The sequence below is a fragment of the Gekko japonicus genome, unplaced genomic scaffold (genome assembly GCF_001447785.1).
Source record: "Gekko japonicus isolate JY-2015 unplaced genomic scaffold, Gekko_japonicus_V1.1 scaffold308, whole genome shotgun sequence".
NCBI classification, from domain to species: domain Eukaryota; kingdom Metazoa; phylum Chordata; class Lepidosauria; order Squamata; family Gekkonidae; genus Gekko; species Gekko japonicus.
The window spans coordinates 918,436-946,339 of record NW_015164673.1 but is presented as its reverse complement, the minus strand read 5'-3'; the positions used below and the strand labels follow the sequence as shown (position 1 = coordinate 946,339).

The following is a 27,904-nucleotide window of genomic DNA, read 5'->3' as shown; positions in this document are numbered from 1 at the left end:
CCCCCATCAAAAAAACCCCACTCTGCTAGCATGGGGGGAGTGGTAGCTACAGGGGGACTGAGGCAAGGAAAATGATGCCAGTGTTTGGTGGGACTGGGGGAAAAAAATCTGCGCCTTCCCATCCACACTGGTGCAAACGTGCTTTGGGGATGCAATCACTCCAAAAGGATCATCCCAAGGTAGGTTTAGGAATTATCGCTGCAAAGCAAGGGGAACATTGGGAGGTGTATAAAAGCATAATGATACTGTGTAGATGCTGGGGGGAAGTCCCCCTTCCTCTTTGGCAGTTGCTGTGAACTGAAACAGCCATATGGAGGCTGATCATGTTGGACTGTGGCCATTATCTGTAACATTGCCAATTTATACAGAGGTGAATGTGGAACGCATATGTCACAATATGTTTTAGACCAATTTGTTTAAAAGGAAGACTGCAAGAACACAAATTTAAACCTTGTCAGGGCTGAAGTCTGATGGCCTCACTTTCATGGCAACAGATTTCAGAGAATACCACCACCCATGCCATGTAAACCACACGATTCCGTTGTCTGTCGCTGCTGAGTAGGGTCCATTGTAATACAAGCCATTCAGGTTGGCAGAGTGACATCTGGAAGGAGAGGAAAGGAGAAAAGCAGAAAAAGAAAATATTTCCTTTAGATTTGAACAAAACTATCTATTAACTTTGGCATTTATACATAGCAAATGTGGCTTGTTGCTAGAATCTAATTATATCAAGCTTTTTCTAACTCTTCAAGTATTTCAGAACGGATCAGAACAAGCTGATGATGAACTCTACAACTGAGCACATCAACATGTAACTTCTAGCTGATTTTTGTTAAAGATGACAGGTTGGAAAACATCTTGAACACCAAATTTCCAAAATGTAAGAGTAAAAGGGGTACATTTTACCATATGTGGTGGCTATGCGATGTTACTAAAAAGTTTTGGAAATGGGTCCATAGTTTGATGGAGAAGATACTAAGAACAAGGATTCCATTTACTCCAGAGGTCTTGCTGTTGAATATATTTCCAAAGGATTATGAAAAAGAGAATAGGTATTTGACTGTTTATATGACGACAGCTGCAAGAATCTTATATGCCAAATATTGGAAAACCATGGTGATACCAACGAAACAGGAGTTTGTGAATAAACTTTTTGAAACAGCAGAAAATGATAAACTGACACTGGAAATGAGATTAAGTAAAGAGTGGACATTTCAAAAAACATGGAAAAAGTTTTATGATTGGTATAATGCAAATGTAATAGAAGACTAGGCAAGAATAGCGCAATGGACTTGAGAACACAGAAGATAGAAGAATGGAAAGTATTTGATATAGAGTTTTTATTAATTAAGTAATTGCATATAAGCATATAATGTAACTGTACTCTTGGTATATATGTTATGTGTAGTAGAGTGTCTGTTTGTAGTGTGTAGATTTGTTTGTTGTAGATTTAAGAAATTAATAAAAGTGTACCTATGGGTACTTAAAAAAAAGAAAAGAAAACATCTTGAACACCAAATTTCCAAATCAATGTGTTGTGGTGAGGTTATAGTTTACACCTGCAACCCTCTGTATTTATGGAGTTCAATGCTACTAAACAATTACAAGGAATCTTGGAATTCAAGACCATATTTCTCAAAATGGCAGGGAGACCTTCCAGGAAGGCACATAGTTAAAACTCCTCGATGCAGTCTAGATTTTGTGTGGAAACAGATGCTGGGTAATCACAGGGTAGCCGCTTTTTAAAAGATCGTGCAGGAGTCGTAACTGCTTAGAAAGGCAGTCATCTGTAGCCTCTAACCATGTGGTGAACCCAGATTACTGAATATCTTGCTCCTGTGGTTTATTCAGCAATTAGAAGTGGTGGTGGTGGTGGTGGTTGTAGCCCAAGGACCCATAGCCTTCACCAGCTTCTGTCCTGGACAAACTGATCCCAATCCAGTCTATCAAGAGGCCAGAAACCATTTTCCCCCTAATAAAAAAACTTCTGTTTATTGATATGTAAATAATTAAAGAGCATCTCATGTCTGACACGCTCAGCCAAACCAGATGCAATGATGGGGATTCCATGAACAGAGCTTCCAGCATATTTTTACCTTTACATACCAGGTAACTCAGGAACCAGATTCAGATTGCTAGGTCGGGGTGAAGCAGTCTTCTCTCTGAAGTGTTTTCCTGATCCAAAATGCCGCATCAAGTTATTATATGTCCCACTGCAGAAACACAGTTACTGACATGGGTACTTCATTTGAAGACTGAAAACAGCAGGGGAGAAGGTTTTAACTGCTTCTCTCCTTACTCCCAATTCGACTTATGGGCCTGCTAGTTAAACAAAATGACGCTGGAAGTTGTGTTCACAAAACTCTCCCTGTCATGTCTGATTTGGCTTCTTGGCAAACCTTGTAGGATTTCTAGCTTATTTGTTTTGCCTGCTGTTGGCTATCTTAACTCTCCATCTAATTGGTTTACCAGCGAATCCCAAATGGAAGATTTCAATCCATCTGAAATGTATATAATTGACTCCGCTTTTATTGAGCAAGGACCTAAGAGTTGGGAGTTTGAGAGCTCAAAAGTGCTGCTGCCATTTGCAGAAATGAGTAGCCAGCTGTGTGACCCAAAGGAGTCTTTGAAATAGTCATGAGTCATAAGAATTTTCTGCAGCCAAGGTAAGCTTTTGAACCCTGACTGGATATGAGAAGAGGGAAAAGCATTCTGCATACGCCCAGTTGGAACCTCCACGGTACCTCCACAGGACCTCCACGGGAGGTCTGATCGCGTAACTGCGCAGTAGTTTGCCCCAGGGCAAACAGCCACGCTTCTCCCCCGCAGTTTCCTGCCCGTGTGACCGGGGCCCTTGTAGGATTTCTAGCTGATTTGTTTTGCCTGCTGTTGAACTGTCCACCCCCCTTTTGTTGTCCTTGATAGGTATACAACAGCAGTAACTTGTCTACATCAATAACTTGTCTACGTCAAAGGAATGGATCAGCTGTTGGTTTAGGTATCTTCCCCGGTAACACTGGCCCCTGCCACACAGGGGAGGGGAGAAAGCACGGCTGAAGTGCGGCTTTTTAGAGCCGCACCAAAAGAGACATGCGGCAGTGGGATCACATAGATCTCCTGAGCCACCGCACCGAACTGCGCATGTGCATGCATGCGCAGCTGACTGCCTCGGTCTCCCATCGGTGGTTTCCTCCCCGGCATCTGATCGTGCTGGGGAGCAACGGTGCGGCGGCTCAGGGGATCTGTGTGATCCCGCTGCCGCGTGTCTCTTTTGGTGTGGCTCTGAATAACCACACTTTGGCTGTGTTTTTTTCTGCCGTGTGGCAGGGACCCGAGGTAAGCTTTTGAACCCTGACTGGATAGGAGCACAGATGAAAGCATTCTGCATACTCCCAGTAGAAAGGAGCAAGAATCCAGTAGCACTTTAAAGACTAACAAAGTTTGTGGTAAGGTATGAGCTTCCAAGAGTCACTGGCCCTGGTCACACTGGAGGTTTTGGCCCGGAAGAGGGACGGATCGGGGGTGCAGCAAACGGGCGCAATCAAACTGCAACATCTGGAAAGCGGCGCGCACCCGTCCCTGATCCATCCCTTCAGGCCAGTAACGTGGAGCAAAAAATAACCTGCAAAAGGGAAGGACTTACCTGAAATGCCGCAGCAAGCACAGCCGTGAGATCGCCGGCACGTCCGTCGTCAGGAGCAATCGAGGCTCCCAGCCGAACTGCGCATGCGCACACATACGCAGCCGGCCGCCTCGTGTTCCCTTCCGTAGCTTCCCCCCCCCGGCATCTGATTGTGCCGGGGAGCAACTGCGCAGCAGCTCAGGGGATCTGTCTGATCCCACCGCCGCATGTCTCTTTGGGTGCGGCTCTAACAAGCCGCACTTTGGCTGTTCTTTTCCCCCCTGTGTGGCAGGGGCCACTGTTCACTTCTTCAGATACCCCCATACTCCCAGCTGAGGATCCTCCTTTTCTCCTACCTCTTTCCACTACAGTGGTAATGTTGCACTAGCCATGTGGCAGATTATGGCTTTTATGCACAGTAATTGCCACTACATAGAATATATTTGAGGAGCTGCGGTGGCTCAAGTGGTTAAGACGTAGTTCAGCAGTTCGAGACCCGAGTGTGCCGCGTGACGGAGTGAGCTCCCGTCTCTGGTCCCAGCTCCTGCCAACCTAGCAGTTCGAAAGCAAGAAATTGCAAGTAGATAAATAGGTTTCTGTGGGAAGGTAACAGCGTTCCGTGCGCCTTGGTGTTTAGTCATGCCGGCCACATGACCACGGAAACGTCTTCGGACAGTGCTGGCTCTTCGGCTTTGAAACGGAGATGAGCAACGCAACCCTAGAGTTGGACTTGACTGGCTTTCGAGCAAGGGAACCTTTACCTTTTTAAAGATAAGAGCAGGGGTCATTTCCTGCAGGAGCGCATAGGAGCAGAGCTCCGACAGTAAAGAGCCCAGGGTGCGGGCACATGCAACAAGCCCCACCCCCTGCTCCCAGAAGCCCTCCGTCAGAGCAAGAAGCAGCCAGGTAAGTTGCAGAGCCCCCCCAGCCCCCTGGTCCAAAACAGTCCAGTGGCACCTTTAAGACCAAGTTTTATTCAGGTACAAGCTCTAACTCCTCTGCAAGGACAGATCGAGCAAGGGAACCTTTACCTTTACCTTTTTAGAATATATTTAATTAATAATTTAATTAAATAATTTGTCATTTGGTATTTTGATTTAACCAGAGATCCAAATGGCAGCTTTCTCCTGTTGAACCATGATGTAAACCATTATGTTTGGCACACTTCCTTCAACCCCACTTGACTATTCCTAGGCCATTCAGAGACAGCTAGGGCTGGCTTTACCCTGACGTTAAACACAACAGTTGTACATGGCCCCTCAGTTACACTTGTCCCACGGCAACTCCATATGGAATGTCTGCTGCTGTGGTCCACATCTCAGAACTCGATGGCTGACCCTAACCTCTTGTCAGGATTCAATTACCAGTTGTGCAGAGGTATAACGAGGGTAGAAACTTGTCCATCATTTACAGAATTACCTCTATTGATCCCTCCTTGTTCTCTGCAACAAGGTTTGAGAATAGCCGTCTCAGAACAAAGGACCTGCCTGTCCTCTTTGTCTGCCAATTGAATGCCGTTAGTTCCTGCCTGTTAATCAGCTTCATCTGAGAATGCTTTTCTAAACCTGTGAAGATTGTGCCTAGGGACAAGGGGGTTAGGCAGGGAAAACTGTATGACAGGAATGTGGGTTTGTGCACTTCCTTGGTTAGTCGCTCTGGAGTAACTTTGTGAATGTGTTTGCTGGCAATAACATGCCGGAACAAAAGTAATTACCATCAGCCCAGCTATTAGGGAACAGATTTGTATTTCTTAGGAAATCTCTCCAGCAGGTTAAATATAGGCAAACTGGCCACCAGCCAGCAGCTTAGATCCTCTGAGCTACCTTTTAATTGGCTGTGCAGAAATCCTCCCTCTGCAGCTCTAACGGCCCTCTTATCACCTCCTCAAGCTGACTTTAAAATTCTCCTGGATGCGACAAGAGCTTCATTTTGTGAAAGAAAGAAAGAAAGAAAGAAAGAAAGAAAGAAAGAAAGAAAGAAAGAAAGAAAGAAAGAAAGAAAGAAAGAAAGAAAGAAAGAAAGAAACTGTGATGTTTCATATGGAAAACACAACAGTGTCTTCTGCAGTCAATTGCCATGAGTCAGCTGAACTACAACAACAGTGCAGGAATGTAACAATAGCATGGTCAGTATTTTTCGGCAGCCCTGGGGCAGAGAGGCTGGGAGGGTGAAAAGAATCTCTCAGCTGACAGCAGGTTCCAAAGAGGGATAGGATTTCTCTCAGGGACCTGAATGCATCACCTGGACATCTAAGTACTAGTAAAATGGCCTTCGTTATGTCTGATGCAGCATACAGTGACAAAGGGGGCTTGCTTAGTGCAAGGATTCTTAGGGCACAGGATACATTTCCCTCACTGTACTGTTTTACTGGCTCTTGCTGCAGTAAATTAGATCGGGTCGGATTTCCCTCACTACACCCCTCCTCGTAGGATTCCTTGCAGTGAGGGCCAGGCTATCTAGTTTCAGAGGTGGAGGGTAAGTTTGCCATCACCTCATGTGTGGCCCTGAAGTATCAGACACCGCGGGCCCTTGATAGGATTGCCAGGTCTCACCTTACCTGAGGTGGGGGGCTCCTGGCTCCTCGTCGGGACCACAGAGTCCCCCCCTGAATGCTAGAGCATCGCTGTGCAATGGACCCAGCATGATGACATCACTACCAGTGATGTCATTGTGTCAGTGGCACCCCCCGTGGGAAGCTGCTGCTCGAGAGTGAGCCTTCCCCCTTTGGCCAGGTGGCTGGTGGTGGATTGGGCCCACTGAAATTGGAGATCCCCCGGCCTCACTGGGGGGGATGGCAACCCTAGGCCTTGAATTTAGGGTAAGTAGCTCTATAGCTATATATAAGTCTTTGTCACCTGACAGCCACTGGGTCAGTCTCCGCAGTGTCTTCCTACAGCTGGGAGATGGAGATCCAACCTGTCAGAGGCCCTAGTTGGCTGGACCTGCAGAGTGCTGCATCGACAAACAGGCCATGGTGACCTGCAGGGATGTCAGGCTTCTCAGGATGAAACTGGCAGAAAGGGATAGATCTTGCCCAAGGTTCAACAGCTGCGGCAGCTCTGGCTAATGGAGAGGGCCACAGTGGCATGGCCCTCTCCATTAGCCAGCAATGCCTCATCCCTGGGACAGGAAGATCCTTTAAGGAGGGGGAGTAGAACTTCCCCTGTCAGAGACAGCCCTCTCCCCAGTGAGTTGGAGGGGGTTCTGGGGCTATGCTCAGCTCAGGCAGATGAGGAGGATATGAGGGATGCACACCTCTGAGGGTTAAGCGATGGCAGCTTGAAGGGGGACAGAAAGGGCTCTGTGTGGGTGATGCAATCCAGCTCTTCCACCAAGTCCTACCTTCACTAAGACACCACTTCCTCAGCAAAGGCAATACCCTGGAGGGCTCAGCCAGGACCACGGGAACCCTCAGTTCACACCTGCCAAGAGATTCCCTGTTGTTTGCTCTGGCAGAAGTGTAATGGTGCTTCTGGATCAGATGTGAAACTTGGAAAGGTATTTCTGAAGACTGTTTTGGTAGAGAGGGTAAATGGTGAAAAGAGGAGCAAAACAGCTTTGAAATGTAAGAGGTATCCTCTGTGGCATTTCTAGGTATCTGAAGCTGGCCTTTCCATGCCCTCTGGTCCCATTGTTTACCCCCCCACACCATGTCCCTCTTATACCTACCAACATAACACTTCTGATATCTGGTGGGCTCCAAAGCTTATGTCAGAATAAATTTGCTAGCCTTAAAGGTTCAGCTAGGTTCTTAATCGTGTGGTGGCAAAAAAAATGTTAAACAGGTGACAACAGATTTCCCCTTAATATTTTTTTTCAATCTTTGCTCATAGTTGAATCTTGAGACGATCTTTTGAGAAAACCGACATAAGATCAGGTTGTACATATGCCTGAACATCAGCCATGCTTAATTGCTTGGAAACTCCTCATTTTTTTTCCAGTGGCTGGCACAGAAAGGAGGTTAGGAAGCCACCCATATGTGGTGGTTGGATGAGTTCAGCCTGGTGAGTCTTGGGGAGAGGCTGTGGCTCAGTGGCAGAGCATCTGCTTTGCATACAGAAGGTCCCAGGTTCAATCCCTGGCATCTCTAGATATAAAGGATCAGGTCATAGATGGTGTGAAAGACTTTGACCTGAGACCCTGGAGAGATGCTGCCAGGCAGAATAAACCACACACACTTCAACAGACCAATGGGATGACTTGGGACAAAGCAGCTTCATGTGTGTGTCTCTAGCTGTGGAGGCCTCCTCATGTCTTCATGAAAGGCAAAAAACAAAACAAAAAACACCCACAGTTTTGCCCAAGTGGCCAACCCTTCAGAAAGTAGTCCAAGGAGCTTTGTCACCTTTGATTATGCATACACGACTCAAATGTCAGTGCTTTCCTTTGGCCTGCAGTTCATAGATATGCTCTTATACACTGTTTCACTGTTCCAATGCTGCATTGTTCAGGACAAAAGGAATTGCTTTCAAAAACAGCAGCAGTGGGAAAATGTGGACACTGTCATTTTCAAAATGTATTAGTGCTGCAGAACAAATTGACCATCAGACAGTACTATCTGTTCTTAAAAGAGGCACACAGCCTTGTATTTGCAGTGCAGGGCTGTCTCATTCTTACTGAGCAAAAATGACTATATTGTATTAGACCAGGAACTGATCCATCTAACCATGCTGTGATGGTAATGTTTGAGTTAGAAGCTACAGAAGCTTTTCCCCTTAGCATGCACATTACTGCACCGTAGTTTCAGCACTAAGCCTGATTCTGGAGTAGGGGTGTGTGCTTGGTATATATTAAGCCAAATAAATACCCAAAAAATAACTTATCAGTATTTTTCAGGCATTTCTCCAGCCAAATCAGATTTTCTAATCTGATTCAGCTACCGATCTAGCTGAGCCTGAATAAAAGCCAATAGTATTCAGCTTTTATTCGGGCTCAGCTTCACTTGCTGAAGCAGCGCAAGTTCACCCACCTTCTTGGTGAACTCATGTGGTTTGGCTTTGCTAAAGCGATTTAAAGGGAAAGTTCCTTTTAAATGGCTTTTGCAAAGCTAAGCCACTGTCTTGACTCTAGAGAAGGGGGGGACTGTTTAAATGCCTCCGATATTTTTTGGGTATACCCAAACCCAAGAAATACCAAAAAAAGTGTACACACCCCTACTCTGGAGCATGTTTTGCCAGCGATTCTGTTTCTCAGCTGTGGTGCTGAGATGGCTGGCCTAAAGACATATCAGTGTCAGAGTTAGGAGAGGATGTTTTCCCTTGCCCTATCCAAACACCAGCCCTAGCGCTAGCACACCAGCTATCCTTCGCATAGCTGTGCCAGCATTTCCTATTAGCAGAGAAGAGGCAAAGGAACAGCAGGAGGGCATTTAGGAAGTCCTCGGGCTCATACATACGCTCCCTCCCCTTTTCTTTGCATGCCACACTGAGACCAAAGACTTCCAGGTTTAGAACAAACTGTAATTTGTTGTGACGTCCAAATCATACTTGTCAATGAACTGCATTTTCTTTTCTACCTTGAAGGTTTCTAGGCTTTCTGTTGTTTAATCCTGATTTAAGAACCTGGTTGTAGGTAGTTAAGAAACAAACAGCAGGTTCTTAGACGTCTTCAAATGCAGTGAAGTATGCAAGTGAAGGAAGGGAGTATATGAGTGTAAGGAATTTTATTCCCAGATCAAGCCAATTATGGTTTGTTCAGTCATCTATATGCAAACCTATGGCCCTGAACATAATCTACTGACACATCTGCTTTGTTCTCAAAGCAACTAGGTGACAAACCACTCAGCACAAAAAGGATATGGAATCAAAGTTAGACTACCATTGTCAGTACACTTACTCAGAATAAGTAGGGCTCACTTATTAGTAAACATGCATAGGATTGGATTACAAGCAATTTTAATTTTCCTATATTTGGCTTTAAACTAGCAATTCAAACAAAACAGATAGGGAAGCAATAAACCTATAATAATTATTGCATTTTGTGACCCTAAAAACATCTTGGGTGTGATTCTCTAATGCTTCATGGGAAAACAATGTCATTTATCAAAGTCTCTAACAACATATATACAAATTTCCTCCTGAAGTCACTGGAAATTTTGACTTCATTGGAAACAGGATTTCCACACAAGTTGTTTCTTCTTTTTAATCACTGTAGCACTGATGACAGACCTGAAACGAATTGTACTTTCACACAGTAAATTTGGCAGCAGATCAACCAAAATGTGGACTGATTCTATGACATTTGCAGTTAACAGTGACATGACTGGCAAGTTATTAGGTAATGGACAGGCCTAAGCAACTTCCCTGCAAAAACAGGGAGACTCAAGCAAACACTAAAGCTGATTCTGATTGGCAGCCCTTACCAGTGACTTCAGATTACTCTAAAATGGTAAAACGTAGCTAATTTCCAAAGAAGAATGCATATTTTATAGATATTGCATAAGTATGTTGGTCACTCTGTTTCAAAACCAATTACATTTTGTTTTCATCTTTCTTGGCAGTTGCTATCGAAATATCTTTGTATGGCTTACTGTCAATGCATATATGTAGTTTAATTAAGAATTCCCATTGGTCCTAACATTCTCTCTGATTGATGATGTGTGACTCATGTGATCTTGCTTAAAACATGCAGAATCATTCTGAACAATAGGGGGGGGGGATCAGTTTGTTCTCCCTAGTGCTAACTTGTCTTCCACACCATACACATGTCATATCTAATCTAGGTGTTGAGGCAAACCACATATGACAGTGGCAGACACATCCTATAAATGTCAGTAGGGGTGTAGCAATTTTGGATTTGGGTGTAATGGAGCTGGAAAATATTGCTATTTCCTGACATTCCTGAATTCCAATAGCATTATGGTATTTGGATTCTGGATTTTTCAGGAATTCTGAGTATTTTCGGCTCCATTATAGCCTATTGGGACCATTATGGTCAATGGTCCCAATAGGCTATAATGGGGAATATATCTGGGGGTGTCTGGGGGCAATGTTTGAGGTGGAGGCTTTTAAAGGGACTGTGATCCCTTTGAACATTTTTAAACTGCGATAATCCCGAATATTTTCAGAATTTTTCAGGATCAGCTATATCAGATAGCTGAAAAAAATCTGGGAATGTATATTCTGTCCAGTTCTATGGGCCCTCAAAGAAGGTGACCCCATCCTCTATTGTTTCCATTGGAGGGGGGAAAGGTGTCCCTCATAGTCCCTTTAAAATGCCTTCTGCAAGCTGCACGTTCACTCCAGAGGTATTCCAAGTGCTCATGGTCCCTTTAAATGCCTTCTCCAAGCTACTACTTCACCCCAAAGGCTTTTAAAGGGACTGTGATCCCTTTGAACATTTTTAAACTGCGACTATCTGGCATTCCCAGATAATCCCGAATATTTTCAGAATTTTTCAGGATCAGCTATATCAGATAGCTGAAAAAAATCTGGGAATGTATATTCAGCTGAATAAACAGCTCCGCTATTTTTTTGGCTTGTATATACTGGAATGCACACCACTAAACATCAGCAATTTAAAGTCCGTTCAGAATGGGGGGGGGGGCTTTTCACATGTGAAATGGCTTCTCTTGCCCCCACTGGTTTTCTCTTGGGAAAAGAGTGGAATTGGTTAGCACTGTCTCCCCCTTACTGTGTTTTAAATATCTCCCTCATGCTTGCCATTTTTTAGATAAAGAAACAGAAAACAAGAGAGTAGTGGTGTAATGGACTGTCAAACTAGGGCTGGATCCTGCAGTTAAGTCACTGCTAAGATTTCCATCAGCAGAGGGGGATTGTCTTGCCTTCCAGTGCACTTCAAAACATTCCCTGAAATGCTGCTCCTGGGCAACAGTGGACCCCCCCCAGAAACAGCATTGGGGGGCAGTCGGAGCTCTGGAATGGGAGAAAAGTCAATCAAATCTCTCCTCCATCAGCGAAAATTTCCCATGGGATCCCTGGACCTGACTCACTTCCCCCTCAACAGCTGTGCAGAATATTGTTTTTAAAGCCTGCAAAAGGCACAATTCACCTCAGGACTATAGTATGAGGGAGGGGCTCCCGTCTTCACCTCCATGCTCTTTTCCAAAGCCAAAAGGGATTCATGGGTGGTATCTGCCACACTCTGGAGATGTGTGGGCATGGAATAATCCACATGCAGCTCCATAACAGGGCAAAATGTATTGTGTAGTTTGGCCCTCAGGGAGTATAAAATGGAGGAAGGGAGTACCATGTAGAAGAGAAGAGAAGATATTGGATTTATATCCCACCCTTCACTACCCGAAGGTGTCTCAGAGCGGCTTACAAACTCCTCTCCCTTCCCCTCCCCACAACAGATGCCCTGTGAGGTAGGTGGGGCTGAGAGAGCTCTGAGAGAAACTGCTCTTTTTCAAGAACAGCGCTGACAGAACTACGGCTTGCCCAAGGTCATCCAGCCAGGTGCAAGTGGAGGAGTGGGGGAATCAAACCCAGTTCTCCCAGATTAGAGTTCACACACTTAACCACTACACTGGCTCTCTGTATACCACCCTGAGTAGATCATGCCATTGTAATGTGCAGTTTGTGCCCCAGTGCTGGGGGAGAATATACGGAAATGCGAAGCACTTTTAAGATGCATGCCAAATAATCTACTTAAGTGGCTCATAAAGAAGAGCCACGGGATTGCTAATAAATCAGATATATGCTGGCTGCTGCATAACAAGGAGACTAAAAATTATGGAATACAACAAATATATCTTTCAGCTGAATTCAAGTTGATTCGGAACACTGTCAACAGGAACAACGTATTGTCTTTTCTCCCAGTGGTGTGTGCAACATAACCCAATTATATTGAAAAATATCGAAACTGAAGTATCTCACATCTGATAGTAGTGGTGGCACATATGGGGCAAAGTCAGTCTTGCAGTACCTTCCACTGAAACTTGCCCCCTGATTTCCCTTTGTCCTATGCCTTGAGACAGTAATAGAGTCATACCCACTGTTTTTTGACACGGGGTAGACAATGATTTTGCAGTCAAGTGCCAGGAATTCAAATAATCCTCTGCTTTATGGAAGACCTTTTGGCAGCACATCCTAGAGCAGAGTGATGGGACCTAATTTTGCTGGAATAACTTTTTCTATAATATGCTCATAAGTACACACAGCATGATCTTAAACATGTATACTCGTAAGTGAATTTCTATCTGTTCATGGGACATACTCCCAAGTAAGTGTGCATAGGATTGTAGCCTATGCTATGTTGTATGTGTGATTACTTGCATGCAGTATCATAGCTGATGTTAGGTGGGCTAGCAGTTTTTAGGACTTGGACTGCTATCCAGATATAGCAAAACTGCCTTAGTACAAAGGCATTTTGAGTCAAAGTCACAGTCAAATATTTCAAATACAAAAGAAGGGAAAGATATCAAACCTGTTAAACCACCAGCCAGCATTGTCTTCTTCAGCACAATTCTTTTCATACTTGTCATTATCTCTGTCTTTGGTACTGAATTTCATTCCTTGGTGGTTTGCCCACCATTTCACTTCAGGGTGAAAACCCCCAGTGAAGGAGTCACCAGCTGTTCCAGAGTATTGTCCACAAGTCATCATGTAGGAACTCTAGAGGCAAATTGGAGGGGGGTAGAGAATCACACATCTGTATCATCTCAACATTCAAGAGGTGTATTTGAAAAGGAAAACAATACTCACTACCTATCCAGAAACACTGACAAATACAAGCACCTCATACAATTCCATTCAATCGGCTATGGTCATAAGAACAACACAGAGATAGTATACAGGAGAAGAAGGAATGATAGCAGCATTTTTTTTTTACATAGTGGCGTCCAATAAGAGAATCTAATGAATATCCTTCTTTACCTTATGATGGTCAACTGCAGATGACAAATTATTGGCAACACTGAATGGGCCTCAAAAATCTAGCCTGCTCAACTTGCATTATCATGTTTGAATTTTTTTTTAAATTTAAAATATTTATATCCCACCCTTCCAACACAGGATTAGGTATGTGTGCTCAAATATAACCAAGGTGAATATATATCTGAAAAATACCTTTTTTATTATTCATTCAGGTCTCCAAATGGGATTTGAGATTTTCTGGGATACTGGTAAATGGGTCCTGAAAAATCCCAGAAATATTCAGGATTAATGTGAGTATTGGGAGCCACCATTTGAAGGCTCTGAAAAATCCCAGAAATTTCTTTTTCAGAGTGTCTGTGTCTTCCCAGGCATGGCATTGGCTTGCCGGGTTGATTTCTCTTAGATATTGCCCTTTTAAATTGTTTTTATTGATGTCAGGTTTGCTTTTTGCAGTGGATTCTCAGATTGTATATTGGCAGTGATTCATGGGTTGTATGTTGTGGTGATTCTTGAGTTTTACATTTTTAAAAACATGTTTTCCTATAGAAAACAATGAAGGATGGTTGGGAGCACCTCATTCAGGTGCTTGTAGAACTGGATCGCTTGGTCCAATCATTTGAAATTTGGGGTTTATTTAAAGGACGAGCACAATTTTGGTGCCAGTAGCTTTAAAAACAGCCCCTCTGGTCCTCCTGAAATGTTCCCCATAGGGAATAATGGAGCAGAAAAATATCAGAATCCCTCCCCTGCCAACCCCCCCCACAGCCCTCCCCTGCCAAACCCCCCCCCCCCAATCCAAATACCAAATCAATATTAGGAATCCAGGAATACTGATATCGATATCCAGGGCCGGGGGGGGAGGGCAATTTTTTTTGAGCTGCACATCCCTCCATTAGATCCCCAGAATGGCTTAGAACAAGCCATAAAGACAATGGCTTGTATCGCTTCTCGGCCTTTTGGCTAAGATCAAGTGACAATGGCTTGTATCCAACCCTGTAGTTAAGAAAATATCTCCCATTAAGTTATCGTAAATGGGGGTTGTGATTTCTGCCAATTTCCCTCACTGCTGCAGCCCACAAACCTTCCTTCTTTTGGCCTGGTTGCTCCCAGTAGCTGCTCTTGCTCCTTCCTCCACCCTACTCTAGCCATAAACAGAGAGGGACTCTGCTGCCTTTATAAAGCTCTGCTCCACCCTGATGGCTGGAGACAAGGTAGTGCTTTCCGAAGAGTGCAGAGTTCGTCTTCAGTTATGGCTGGGGAGAAAGGAAGGTGACAAGAAGGGTTATGAGCAGGATAAAGGTGGAGGCTTTTTTAAAATGCAGAGCCTCCATCCCTAGCTTGTTCTGGCCCTGGGTAAAACTGGCACTGATGAGGGGTGCTGCCACTGCTGTGGTCTAGGGCTCCAGTGTAGGGGTGGCATGGAGGGAGGGAGAGTCTCTTATCCAGAAGTGCAGGAGCTCATTAGCATAACTTATTTGCATATGCCACACCCCCTGACATCACTGGAAGTGTGTCAGAAGGCAACACCCACCGCTCAGGCTCCACTGGACTGTTTTGGATTGCTAGCTATTGGGGGGGGGGGGTGCAGATCTGTCCTTGCAGAGGAGGGAGAGCTTGTACCTGAATAAAACTTGGTCTTAAAGGTGCCACTGGACTGTTTTGGACCAGGGGGCTGGGGGGGCTCTGCAACTTACCTGGCTGCTCTTGCTCTGACTGAGGGCTTCTGGGAGCAGGGGGTGGGGCTTGTTGCATGTGCCCGCCCCCTGGGCTCTTTACTGCCGGAGCTCTGCTCCTATGCGCTCCTGCAGGAAATGACCCCTGCTCTTATCCTTGCTAACCCTTTTATTGCCTGTCCTGAAGCCAAGTGGTGGTGGCATGGACAGCAGGATACCCTCATCTGTACTGCCAGTATGACTTCCCTGCTCTTTCCAAGGAAGGGGAGGGTTTGTAGTTCACTGGTAGAGCACCTTATTAGCATTCAAAAGATCCCAGGTTCAATCTCTGACATCAGTTAAAAGGATTAAGTAGTACATAATGAGGGAGTTAAGAGGGCAGAGCCCTGGGACTCTGGAGACCTGCTGCCAGTCAGAGTAGACAATACTGACCTTGCTAGACAAATGGTCTGACTCAGTGTCAGGGTTCTTCATGTTCTCATTTTGGGTGACTGAATCTCTTGAGCCAGCCCTAGAAATCTATTAGGCTGGTAGGAAGTGACTGACCCAGGGTGAGCTTCATATGAAAGCTAGGGATCTGAAGCCAAGTCCAACACTATGGCCTCTGAACTACGTATCTTCATAGTCTCTGTGGCAATGATAGAATCATTTTTTCCCCTATGGTACTTTGAAACCTAATTTATATTAGAAAATCTCACATGCCAGTTAATGCAAGTGTTTATTATTACCTGTTCATTCCCAATTCGGAAGTTTTCATATTGTGCAAAGCGCTGTTCTCCCATAAAATCAGACATATCTATTTTTAATGTATAATTTCCTAGAATGACAACAACAGATTGTGAGTAGATTGTCCATATACAGGAAAAGGAGGGCCAAATGAGCTTCTGTTCAATTCACTACAAGCATTAAAGGAGTCCTGTGTGGTGTACTGAGCCTTGCTTATAGGGCCACTATCTAAAGCTTGATTTCCCACTGATTAGAATCATCTTGAGGCATCAAATATGGATTACACACTGACATGTTAATACTGGCTTTATTTAAGAGTATATTAGAAGTTTTCTTTTCTATATTCCCATGACTTGGTAATTGTTTTGGAACATTACAGCAGAGATTCCCTAATAAAGCAATATGTTGTTGGCTCTAATAATATACTTACCAGCTGGGTCATACCAATATGTTTCTCTAACTTAAGGATGTTGGGTCTGCTTAGACGACTTGTATGTAGGTAGACCCGTCCTGTGTGAAGTGCCCCCCATGTCCTTGAAATAAGGCTATTGCATCACCAAACCAAACAAAAATGTGTGCAGGTTCTGTTAGTGGAATATGCCTAATTATATAGCCAAGGCCTATATATTTTTTTAAAAATACAAATTAGGAGGCTATAAACCCAGGAGAACCCTCAAGTTTACAAATCAGAGTTTTCTGGCACAAAACCCCCCATCTGGAGTTTGGGCTGCTGTAGTGTTATGTCTGTTGCCCACCACTAGGTGACGGCAAGATATACCTGAGCTTGGCTCAGCAAGGACAATAGGGACTAGGATCCTGAATCCTCCCACAGGCACCAATGGCAACATAGGCGGGAAGTTTAAACCCACCAATGGGACTTGGGGGGTGGTCTGCGGGATTGTATATAGTTGGCCTATGGCTGGTATTTTCTCTTTTCTGTTGTAAGGTACTAATAAACGCGTCCATCCGCATGCCGTAGTACAAGTCCTCCATGCAGCGAACCCAGTACTTTATATGTAGTTAGTAATCCAATATGGCGCCTGATATTATGACAGCAGCCACCACCTCCAGTAAAAGGTGAAGGGAGGAAGGATGTGGAACTGAGTCACAGTGGAGGAAGGAGCCAGTGGGAAGGAGGGAAAGTGAAGCATGAGCCACAAGGGTGAAAGGGACCATGGAGGGGGTGCAATTTCCCAACCCCCATGAGCACTTCCAGGGTCCTGCTCTTCAGAAAATGTAGCTCCTTCTTGGTGTTTTTGAGGAGTCAAAAACCTGATGAGATTTGTTCTGGTGTAAATCCAGAAAAATATTGGATTTGCATGGCTGTGATTTTTAACATATGATTATAGCTACGGTGTAAAACGTCTACCACATTTGGCTGCAATTTCCATAGCAACTATATTAACACGTACCAGCAATGGGATTAGTAGGCAGTTGAAAGAAAAGTTCACCTATACATGACTGAATTTTTTGCTGGGTTTTCCAAAATTATGCCTCTGCCTGATTAGAGTGAAAATTTGAGACTGAGAATTATTTTTTAAGAGATGAAAGTGTTCTGTAAGATGCTTTGTTGCTCATGGTGTACCTGTGTATTTTGTACCCTTCTGTTTCACTCTGGTCAAACAGGTTTTGCAGATTTCTGAAACATATAAAATACGTAACCCGCCAAACCTGAGTCCCAGAGGTGAAAGTTATTTTTTTCAAACTGTCTTCAGCTGACTGAATAAACAGTAGGATCTTTCCAGACAAATTCATAACTTAAAGTAACACATAAACTCTACGACAATCTATCCAAAAGTTTTCTCTGGTATTATAATGCTTGATTCATTCAGGCATTACAATCCAAATAACAATTGTCCCATTCGTGTGTTGGTCTCTATATCCAGACTTCATTTTAACACGATTTATTTAATATCAAGTACAAATGTAGCACAGCATAACTGGTGTCATCCATCAAGGTGCTATTTTCTCCTCTAGTTAGGAGAGGTTCCCATCATTTTTATGACCAATCTCTAATCACACTGTCTCGGCTTCTGTCTCAGCAGTACTTGTATGAATCTCCTGTACTACATTTGTTCCGTCTGACGCTTTGTCAACAAACGCCTTCTGGACGTGATTCAACGCACGAGCCAGGGTCAAGTAGAATTAAATCATTTTATTCAGTTTCACATGCATTCAGAAGTGTTCTACTTACATTGAAGCTGCACAACTGGTGGAATCTAACTCAGTTCTCTGGCTCATGGTGAAAAAGACAGTGTGCTCCGCTCTCCTTGCGGTTTAAAGCGTAGCTGGCTGGGGCAGCACAACATTCCTGTCTACCTGGCCTTTCTCTAACCTTGCCATTCAAGGAAGAGGTTTTCATCTTTTCTTCTTTTTTCAAAATATGAGATAGCAATATGCACCTCTGCCTAAATGCATATTTAATCACGGTGGTTATCTATTGTACTGACATTTGCTGTATGGGTATGTAGTTCAGAGGTGCGTATGACCTGCTCCAAGAAAACAATTAAAAGGGGATGGGGGTGTCTTTCCACATGTGCTGTCAGATACTGCCATTGACGATTCACCACCACATTTGTCTGGACAGGAATCACAAGATGTCGATGCAGGATATTAACACAGTTGCAACCACGACAGGGAACTACAGTGACAAACTGTCTTTCATAGGGAACCAGGCAAGCAACCCCTCAAGAAAAAAGAGGTCCTCATTCAGGTTGTCTGGACAAAAACCAAACACAACCGCTATTGATCACTATGGGCTAAGTATGACGTGGTCTCATGAGCTGAAATGAGTCTGTGGAGAAATCAGCTTATTGACCTTTGCTTTCTGACTGAGAATGTCCAGATCTTACCCTGAGACGTCAGATAGTGAAGATTTTTATTTCCGAGCCAGTATTCACCCTCTGGAGAAGCAAAATCACCAAAACCTTGTTCATACTCAGCCCAGTCCCTGAAAATAAAATGTAAACCTACTGACTTGTGTCGTTCAAAGGAAATTAGCAGCTTATCTTTAAATGAACCCTTTTAAGTCCCAGAGGATACAGTTCTAAAAACACTTTCCTGGTACTAAGCCCTTGGAACAAGTCTGTTCCCAGAATTCTCTAGTGGAAAGAAGACACTGATATATTTGGGACTTGCTTTTGGTTTTTGAAATCCTAAGCAGAATGACACCTTTCTAAGCCCACTGACTCCAATGGATTTAGAAAGGGTCGCGTTCTGCTTAGGACACCTCTGTTACTCCCTCCCATACAACATGCTTACTGGCACTGGTATCTCTTCCCACCAGACATATGAACCTCATCCTCTGTTTTCACATTCAAATGCCTGGAGATAAAGGCTCAGATCCCCAGATATGTAGACGAGCTGCAAAAAGCATACGAATGCTGATATGGATCAGCAGTGCAGAGCTGAGTAATGGGAGGCTAACTTTTCCACTCGCACCATTTTCCCATGCCCCTTTCCCATTCAGAAATGCTCCCTTCCCCAAGGAGCTTTAAGCTGCAGGAAGGCAAAAAGAGAGGCACTTGTGGGATCTGAACATGGATCTCCATCTGCCAAGTGGGGCTTGGCCCCCTGTGACTCATCTATTTACCCTTACTTTCCCCAACTAGCCTTCCTTCCCCCCTTTGATTTCCCTTCCTTTCCTCACTGTCTTGTTTTACACTAATTGTGACTCATCTATTTACCCTTACTTTCCCTAAACAACCTTCCTTCCCTTTGATTTCCCTTCCTTTCCTCACTGTCTTGTTTTACACTAATTAAATTGTAAGTGTGCAGGCAGGTTTGCTTTCAAAATTTTATGCCGTCTCCTAACAATTATGGTGGTTTACAAACCAGGTCAATCATTTGATGGGGGCCAAAACTGCTGCTTCGCTTTCATAAAGAGCTGGCACATGCAGGCTTGTTAAATTGTAAGTGTGCAGGCAGGTTTGCTCTTAAAATTTTATGCCGTCTCCTAACCATTATGGTGCTTTACAAACCAGGTGGGGGTCAAAACATTTGATGGGGTCAAAACTGCTGCTTCGCTTTCTTAAAGAGCTGGCATATGCAGGCTTGCCTAGCAAGGTTCCCGCTAAGCTGTGGAGTCTTGTGAGCAAAAATTCTACTTTGAGAGCTACTGGCATGAAAGTTGTGAGCAAGCAATTTGGCTACTGCATAAATTAGTTTGCCCTGGAGCCATCCTTCCTGAGCTAAGATAAAAATGTGTGAGTTGAGGCTAAAAAACTGTGAGCTAGTTCACACTAACTCAGCTTAGAGGGAACACTGTTGCCTAGTATAAACTCCTTTAGAATCTCAAGGCCCAAGAGGCCACATTGAGCCCCCATGCCAGTGTGAGTGAATACACACTTGCTCTCCTCTTGGTGTCATTATTCAGACTCCAACCATAGAATAGTATCATAGAGTTGGAAGGGACCTCCAGGGTCATCTGGTCCAACCCCCTGCACAAAGCAGGAAATTCACAACTACCTTCCCTCCCACACACCCCATGACCCCCTGCTCCATTCCCAGAAGATGGCAAAAAACCTCCAGGATCCTGTGCCAAACTGGCCTGGAGAAAAACTCAAAGGAAACTCCTAGTTCCCTCCTCCCAGCCCCGTAGCTAGAGACTTTTTTGGGAGGGGGCCATGGGGGGGCTGGCAGCTAATTTAATCAAAAGTTTCAGAGCAAGTGGGGGGGGGGTAATGCCCAGCAGCTGCAGGACTCACGTGTACACCAACCACTGGGCGGTGAGGATAAGTGGCAGGCTCCCCGAAGCCAACAGGATAGCTAGCAAGTACGGCTACATCAATATAGGTAATTCTTCAGCGGCGGTGGCAGGCCACGCACTCTCTTGGCCACTCCAAACACTTGTCTTTTCTTTTGGCGACCCCCTTTCTGAGATGTCCCCTTTCCTCAACACCTTCATTTCGGTCCCTTCATTTCTGCTACCTTTTCCTTCCTCTTGGCTTTCCTCCATTTAAAAAAACTTCTTTCCCTTTCTGCCTTTGACTTGGTCCCGTTTCTGCAGGAACCCTGACCTGAGCAGTCTTACCCAGGTCTACTCAAGCTGCCTGACACCCAGGAAAGTGCTTTTTAAATTAGTCCCCCCCCCCCGTATTTTCTGGTTCAGCCCTTCCAATTTCCCTTTCCTTTCCCAGAAAACCTTGTTGTATTTGTTTTGTGAGGGACTTTGAGGTTTCGAGTCAGTTTCAGCACACTGGTCAATTTCATGCCGTGGCACCCCCGGCTCTGCAGAAGGCTGCTTCTCTCCCCCCTCCCGCTTTTGACATCCTGCATAAATTACCCACCCTCCCCCCGGTTAAAAAAAGGTGTGGCTGTCTTCCACTCTGGGTCTTTGCAGTGCGAAGAAGATTTAAGTGGTGCAAAGTGGCATGCAGGTGACGAGTTGAGGCACTTCAGGGACAGCCCGGGAGGGAGGAGGCCCAGAAGAAATGCGAGGAGGCCGGGCCCCACGGCCCCCACGTTAGCTACGGGCCTGCCTCCTCCTCAAAAACAGAATGCTTTGAGATGTGTAACATCTGAAAGTTAATGCAAAGGACAATGTGGAAAAAAATAAATAAATCATACCTCTCAACCAGTGCAGGTTTGTCATTTCCTTTTGGAGTCAATTTGACTTATGGAAACTGCCAGAGTTCATACTGTGCCCATGTGTTTCTGGGTGGTGGTGGGGGAGTAACAGCCTATACAGTATATATGAATCAGAACCACAGCTGAACTCAGCATTCCCACTAAAGCAAGAAACTGTTGCACTTTTTACCATCTGGAATAATGACTGCAATATATACAGCTCACTGTTCCCATCACCCATTTACCATTACCATGGCAGCTAATTTTTAAGTTCAGCACTTACCTATCAAAATTTTGACTCCCATCGGATCGCCTCTGAAAAACAGTCCATCCTCCTCCTCCTGACATATCACAGTAGGCAAGGAATCCACTGGGGCTCCGGAGAGGTTTCATCTTGTAAAATCCACTCTGTATGTATCCAGCATTATAGATCTCAGCACAATCTGCAGGATCCCAACATATCATTCATTCCAAATAATTCATTTAAGGGCTGTGTAAGTTCCACAAATCTAAATGACGTGTCCCATTCAAGCCAAATGCAACCCACTCAACATATATTGAGCCAGTTTGGTCTAGTGGTTAAGTGTGTGGACTCTAATCTGGGAGAACCGGGTTTGATTCCCCACTCCTCCACTTGCACCTGCTGCATGACCTTGGGCAAGCCATAGTTCTAGCACAGCTGTTCTGGAAAAAGAGCAGTTTCTGTCAGAGCTCTCTCAGCCCCACCTACCTCACAGGGTGTCTGTTGTGGGGAGGGGAAGGGAAAGGAGTTTGTAAGCCGCTCTGAGACTCCCTTGGGTAGTGAAGGGTGGGGTATAAATCCAGTCTCCTCCTCTTCTTCTTCTTCCTTCCAAGTGCCTGGCCATTCCTTAGTTTTGGCAATTCCAGGCAAGCACTAACCAACTGAAGGTCTATTGAGCCCCTAAGTGGGATTTCATATATGGATGGTGTACTGGTTTAGATTGATGGATCTCAAATTAAGAGATATTAATCACTACAGCTGGCTGGTGTTTTTAGCAACACTAGTAGCTCAGGGGTACACCACTATAAAAACATGAAGCTGTCTTATACTGATTCAAGCCACCAGTCCATTTAGCTCAGTATTGTCTGTTCTGACTAGCAGCAGTTCCTTGGCAGAGAAGTCTTTCCCAGTACCTGTTACCTGAGATGCTTCAAGTGGACATGCCAGTAATTGAAACTGGGCCCTTCTACATGAGAGGCATGTACTGTACCACGGGCCTGTGCCTCTGATATGCAGTGTCTCATGTTGACACTGCTCTGCTCTCTATGTTGAGGGCAACTATGCAATCCAATAAAGGACTGTGCTAAGCTTTGTAAACTTTCCCACTGAAGGCAAATTATATGTTACACAAAAAGTGTAGCTGCACCTGAAACTGGAAGCTCTGTGTCTCAATCCCCTTCCACAACATCTACTAGAACCCAGAGCCTATATCCATGCATTTCTGTACCAGCAGAAGCTAATATAATTAAAATTGGGGCAAAGAAACTGAGAACATCATATATGAGTCCACTACAGAGAAAGTGCTAGACATGCACCTTCCGATTAAGTGGCAGCTACATGTTTAACATAATGTCAAGTTTTGCAATGTGATATGGAAGCCAGGAAGCAGGGATACCTGGTTCCCATGAGGTAGTTAGGAATTCAGTTCCTCAGAAAACAGTATAGCCTAAAAATACTCTCAGAGATTTGCAGTCTTGCCACTTTTATTATCCAGAAAAAGCAAATCCTTCACTAATAGAAAATGGCATTTGATTCTCTGAGTCGGTTTTGACTTTTTGGTCACCCAGAGATATGGCACTAATGAAGCTAAATTAACATCCACTGTTTTGAATAGTCTTGAGATTTGCAGTCTTGCCACTTTTATTATCTAGTGTCTACCCTATGTCTCTGCTAACCACAGAAAAAGCAGATCCTTCACCAATAGAAAATGGCATTTGATTCTCTGAGTCTGTTTTGACTTTTTGGTCACCCAGAGATATGGCACTAATGAAGCTAAATTAACATCCACTGTTTTGAATAGTCTTCTGCCACAATAAGTCCCCGGCTGAACTGTCTCTGGAAAAACTCAAAATGCAAAGTAACTTTTTTTCTGGTTAAATAAATAAATTATAAACTGTTGGAAACTGTATTTAACTTATTCCTAGTTATATATTTTACCCGCAAGTGCTTTTCCACTGTTATGGCTGACTCAGCCTTTACTAGCATTTACGCTTACTACAAACATACTTATACAAAACCCTTTTCCCCTTTATTTGTAATTTCTTATGCCAGACCCCTTATTCACATTTTTAAAACTCTAATTCTAAAAATTAATCCATCTCCTTTCCCTGTCCAGCACTGCTGGATCAGCATCTTAAAAATATATGATCTATTTCAGTGCAGGCATGGTAGACCTACCGCATATGACAGTATTAAAAGCTAGTAGCTATTACTGGTAGGACTCTGTGTTCAGACAATATGTCTGTAAATAATAGATCCTGAGGACATGGAACAGAGTAGGGCTGGTGCCTGAATCCCAAAGTACAATCTTCCCGGAGGAATCTGGTAGGCACCACTGAATATATAGGGCTGGATCTTATGACTCCCTTCCACTAAGTTTGATCCTATTAGTCCCTTCTGCCAAGTCTTCCTTTAACAGAGAAAGATTTCATTCAACACTGAAAAACCTTTCTCCATCGGAGGAAGTTTTACTAGTTGACAGTCAAAAGATCCAACTTAGCTGACATTTCACAAGTATATTGTAGGGTTTGCCAAGTGACTTACATTTAAAAGCGGGAGAGAGTTGGTCCCTGGCTGGGACATTTGAGTGCACAAAAAGTGTGCACACGCCACGATGACATCACCCGGAAGTGACATCATCACGTTGGGCATGTCTCCGGATGACACTCTAGCAATCAGCCTGGAAACTTTATGGTACCATAAAGTTTTCAGGCTGATTGCTAGAGCATCAGCCGGCGACGTGCCCCACGTGATGATATCATTGCACTGGGCTCGTCGACCCAAACCGGGCATATTGGGGGCGAGGTTCCCCCGCTGGCCTTTTCCGGACTGGGTGGATTGGGGACCCTTTGAGTGGGGAAACTTCCCGAGGGACCTGGCAGCCCTACTATATTGTTATATTTGCATATGACAAGTTTCTGATCCTTTGGCTGGGGGAACACAATATAAAAGTCTATGGACCTGCATTCTGCTCCTATTTGGTATGGGTTGCCAGCTCCCCAGTGGTAGTGGGGGAAATCCCACACCCAACTGACCATTTTGGGCCTACTTCCAGTTTCAGGCCTACTTCCACTTGGGAGTGATACTTTGTTTTTTGTGTAAAACTCTATGGTTTGGAGCCTAATTTACCATAGAGTTTACCCCAAAACCATAGAATTTACCCAAAAACCAGAGTGTCACCCCAAATCGAAAGTAGGCCTGAACCCAGAAGTAAGCCCAAATATGCCCAACATTACTTCTGGTCTCCCAGAAGGATGTTAGGAGACCCCTGCTGGCCCGGTAAGTTGACCTGGCAAAATGTCCTCAAGTCCTCTGAGCAGTTGCTCCTTTTAGTGCCTTTGTATAGATGGGTCTGGTCCTCCTCCATAACACTGTCTGCTTTGTTTGTGGTAAAATGGACTCTTTTGGACAGCCTTCCAGAACAGGTACATGAGGCAGTCTCCCTCTGCAGATTCTGGAAGTTATGCAAGGCCGTTTCTTTTCAGAGGGCCTTCTGAAATTAAGGTTATTTTGAAGGGTTTGGATTTTGCAGTTTTGTCATTCTGAAAACTGAAATTAAATTGTTCCAGAGCTGCTTGTGGTTTTGATGTTCTTGTGATTTTTTAAAATAGTTTTTTCTCATGTGACACATATTCTTAAATAAATAATCAAAATACTTAATTGTAATATTTAATCTTCCTTCCCAGTAACTGAACAGAGGGTTTTCAAGGCTTGGACTGTATTGCATGATTTTTAAACCTGAAATGCTGATTATAAGATAGCATGTAGCATGACAGTGGGCAAATTCTCATAGGAGAGCACCAATCTACAACACAAATTCTAAACCTGTTTATTCAGAAGTAAGTTGTTGGGCATGTTCTATTGTATTACCTATTAATTGTGATCTGAGACATGATTTTATTATTCCTATTCTTCAAAAAATCCCAGGTCAATCCTCTTGGAACATGAGCCTTGGACCATGGATAAGGTGGCCAGATTTTGTGCAGATGCTACAACTTCTTGTATTCTGTATTAATGTAATGTATTATATTTTCTCATTTTAATGTAATTTATGTGACATTTTATGTATCATAGAGGGCATAGCATGAACTTCTGACCTGGTTTTTGACTGCAATAAATCATCCATCCATCCATCCATCCATCCATCCATCCATCCATCCATCCATCCATCCATTAGTATGTCCTATTGAGTTCAATGGAATTAGTCCCTACTAAGTGTGAGTAGCTCTTCCACCAGGCTTTTGGGTGAGACAGCAGATGGCAAATATCATCTGGCCCCTCCTGTTACCATCCTGCTACTACTCTGTAACCATCTGTACCATCAATCATGGTCGTCAGTTTTCGAGGACACAGAATGATAACCACCTTTGGCCTACCCAAGGTAGAGTACTTACAATCTGGAATCCCTTGTGGAATTTAGCCCTTTCTGCTTCTAATTGTCTAACACCAGGGCACCATAGTTGTAATAGTTGTGATGTAGTCTGAGCGCCATCATTTTAAGGGTGAAGTTTATAGTTTCAATCATGATTTTATTGTTTTATATTGATGTTGTAACCTGCCCTGAGCCCGCTTTATAGGAAGGGCAGGATAGAAATAGAACTAACTAAATAAATAATACAGAGACCACTGATGAGCCAAGAGCAGTATATTTGGACTGGAAAACCCATTTTACTAACTATAAACCAAACCAATTAATGCAACAAAGTCTTATTTGTACAGACTGCAAAGGCTATGCAGAGGTACCATTTCAGTAGAAGTGGGCAGGCTGAAAGGCCTATTCTTGGATACATTCAGGATCAAACACACAACTTTTTTTTTGTGCAAATTTATTTGTTGTTGTGTGATAATATTTAGAAATAATAGGTGGTTTTCTAACCCTCCTGTGTGGTTATCTTGTTGGTATAAGAAAAGGTAAAGGTAAGATTCTGCTCTAACCTTTATACTCTTTCTCTTCTCCCAGACTGATGACATTGTCTTCATCGCCTTGTACTCTTTGTTCTATGTCCTTCATCATTAGAAGCTCCACAATTTTTGCCTGTTGCTCCTTCACGCTGTGCTCCAGAAGTCTCACTTGGGCCTGGAGCCGCAACTGCTCTTGGAAACAACTTTCTAGGGTCTGTCAAAACATTTATTAGGGTTAAAAAAAAATACAGCTACCATGAGCATTAGTGAACTGCTAAATCTTGTGCAAATCCCTCACCCATTACTAGAAAACATTTCACATGCAGTTCCATGAACCCTTTGTAAGCAAGGAATAAATTCCATTATTAGCAGTCTATTAATAGGTGTTCATGGGTGCTCATCAGTTATCTTTTTAAACATAGCAGCCAATTTTAGCTCCATTCACAGTGCCACTTGAGGCCTGCCCCTCCCTTCCCCCCTTGGTACCTGGAACGGCTAATCCTACTTGCTTTAGTACTCACACAAACATCTTTAAAAACAGAATGGCAAGCCAGGCATGCCCTATAAGTTTTCCCAGACTCCCACAGGAGTTCAGGCAAGCTTTATAGTATGTGCACGGCTTGCCTGGGGGAATGAGGAGGGCAAGGTGGATTAGCTGCTCTAGGGCCCAGATGGGAAGAAAAGGTGATGCAGTGGAGGGCAGGTAGGACATTGGTACTCCTCCCAAATCTGTCACCCTTGGCAACCATGTCAGAACACTTCTCTGGAGAGCTGGCCCTGGTAGCACATAACTTGGGATGCTGTATAGAACAGGGTTTGTGTGTGTGTGTTCTTGCTCCAAAAGGAAACTTTCTTCTCAGTTGAGCAAGAAATATGAAGCTCAGGCGTAGCAAACTCCATATCCAAGACACTCCAGTAGTACCTCAAGGAAAGCAATTCTGCACTTCTGGCATGGTGTAAAAGATATATGCATCTTAACTCTACCAGTATTAAGTACTGGTGGGTCTAAAACCGTTAGGAAAGCATTCATTTTAAGCAGGGGTCTTTTTGTAGAAAAAAAGCTGCAGGAGCTCATTAGCATATGGGATGCTAATGAGCTACTAGGCTATTAGCATAATAGCTCATTAGCATATGGAACGCCCCCTGACATCACTGGAAGTGATGTCAGAAGGGGAAGCAAAAGAGGGGACGGCATCTTCAAAAGCCTCCCCTTCCCTTCCCGGGGGGGGGGAGCAAAGAGAGAAGGGGTTTAAAGTTCAAACCCCTTCTCACTAGAGTTGGGCCACAGAAGGAGGAAAGAAGGAAGGAAAGAGAGAGAAGGAATGAAGGAAAGAGT

The 27,904-nt window shown here is 44.1% G+C and overlaps 1 protein-coding gene across 1 annotated transcript; it reads right to left on the bottom strand.

Moving 5' to 3' along the window:
- Positions 1 to 27,541, bottom strand: FGL1 (fibrinogen like 1). Its single transcript, XM_015409243.1, has 7 exons — positions 27,491 to 27,541; positions 26,602 to 26,782; positions 21,709 to 21,868; positions 18,710 to 18,807; positions 15,860 to 15,948; positions 13,010 to 13,197; positions 1 to 604 (listed from the first exon to the last, which is right to left on the bottom strand). The coding sequence occupies exons 1-7, from the start codon at positions 27,539 to 27,541 to the stop codon at positions 445 to 447; spliced, it is 927 nt and encodes a 308-aa protein (XP_015264729.1). The 3' UTR covers positions 1 to 444.
- Positions 27,542 to 27,904: the final 363 nt, after the last annotated feature.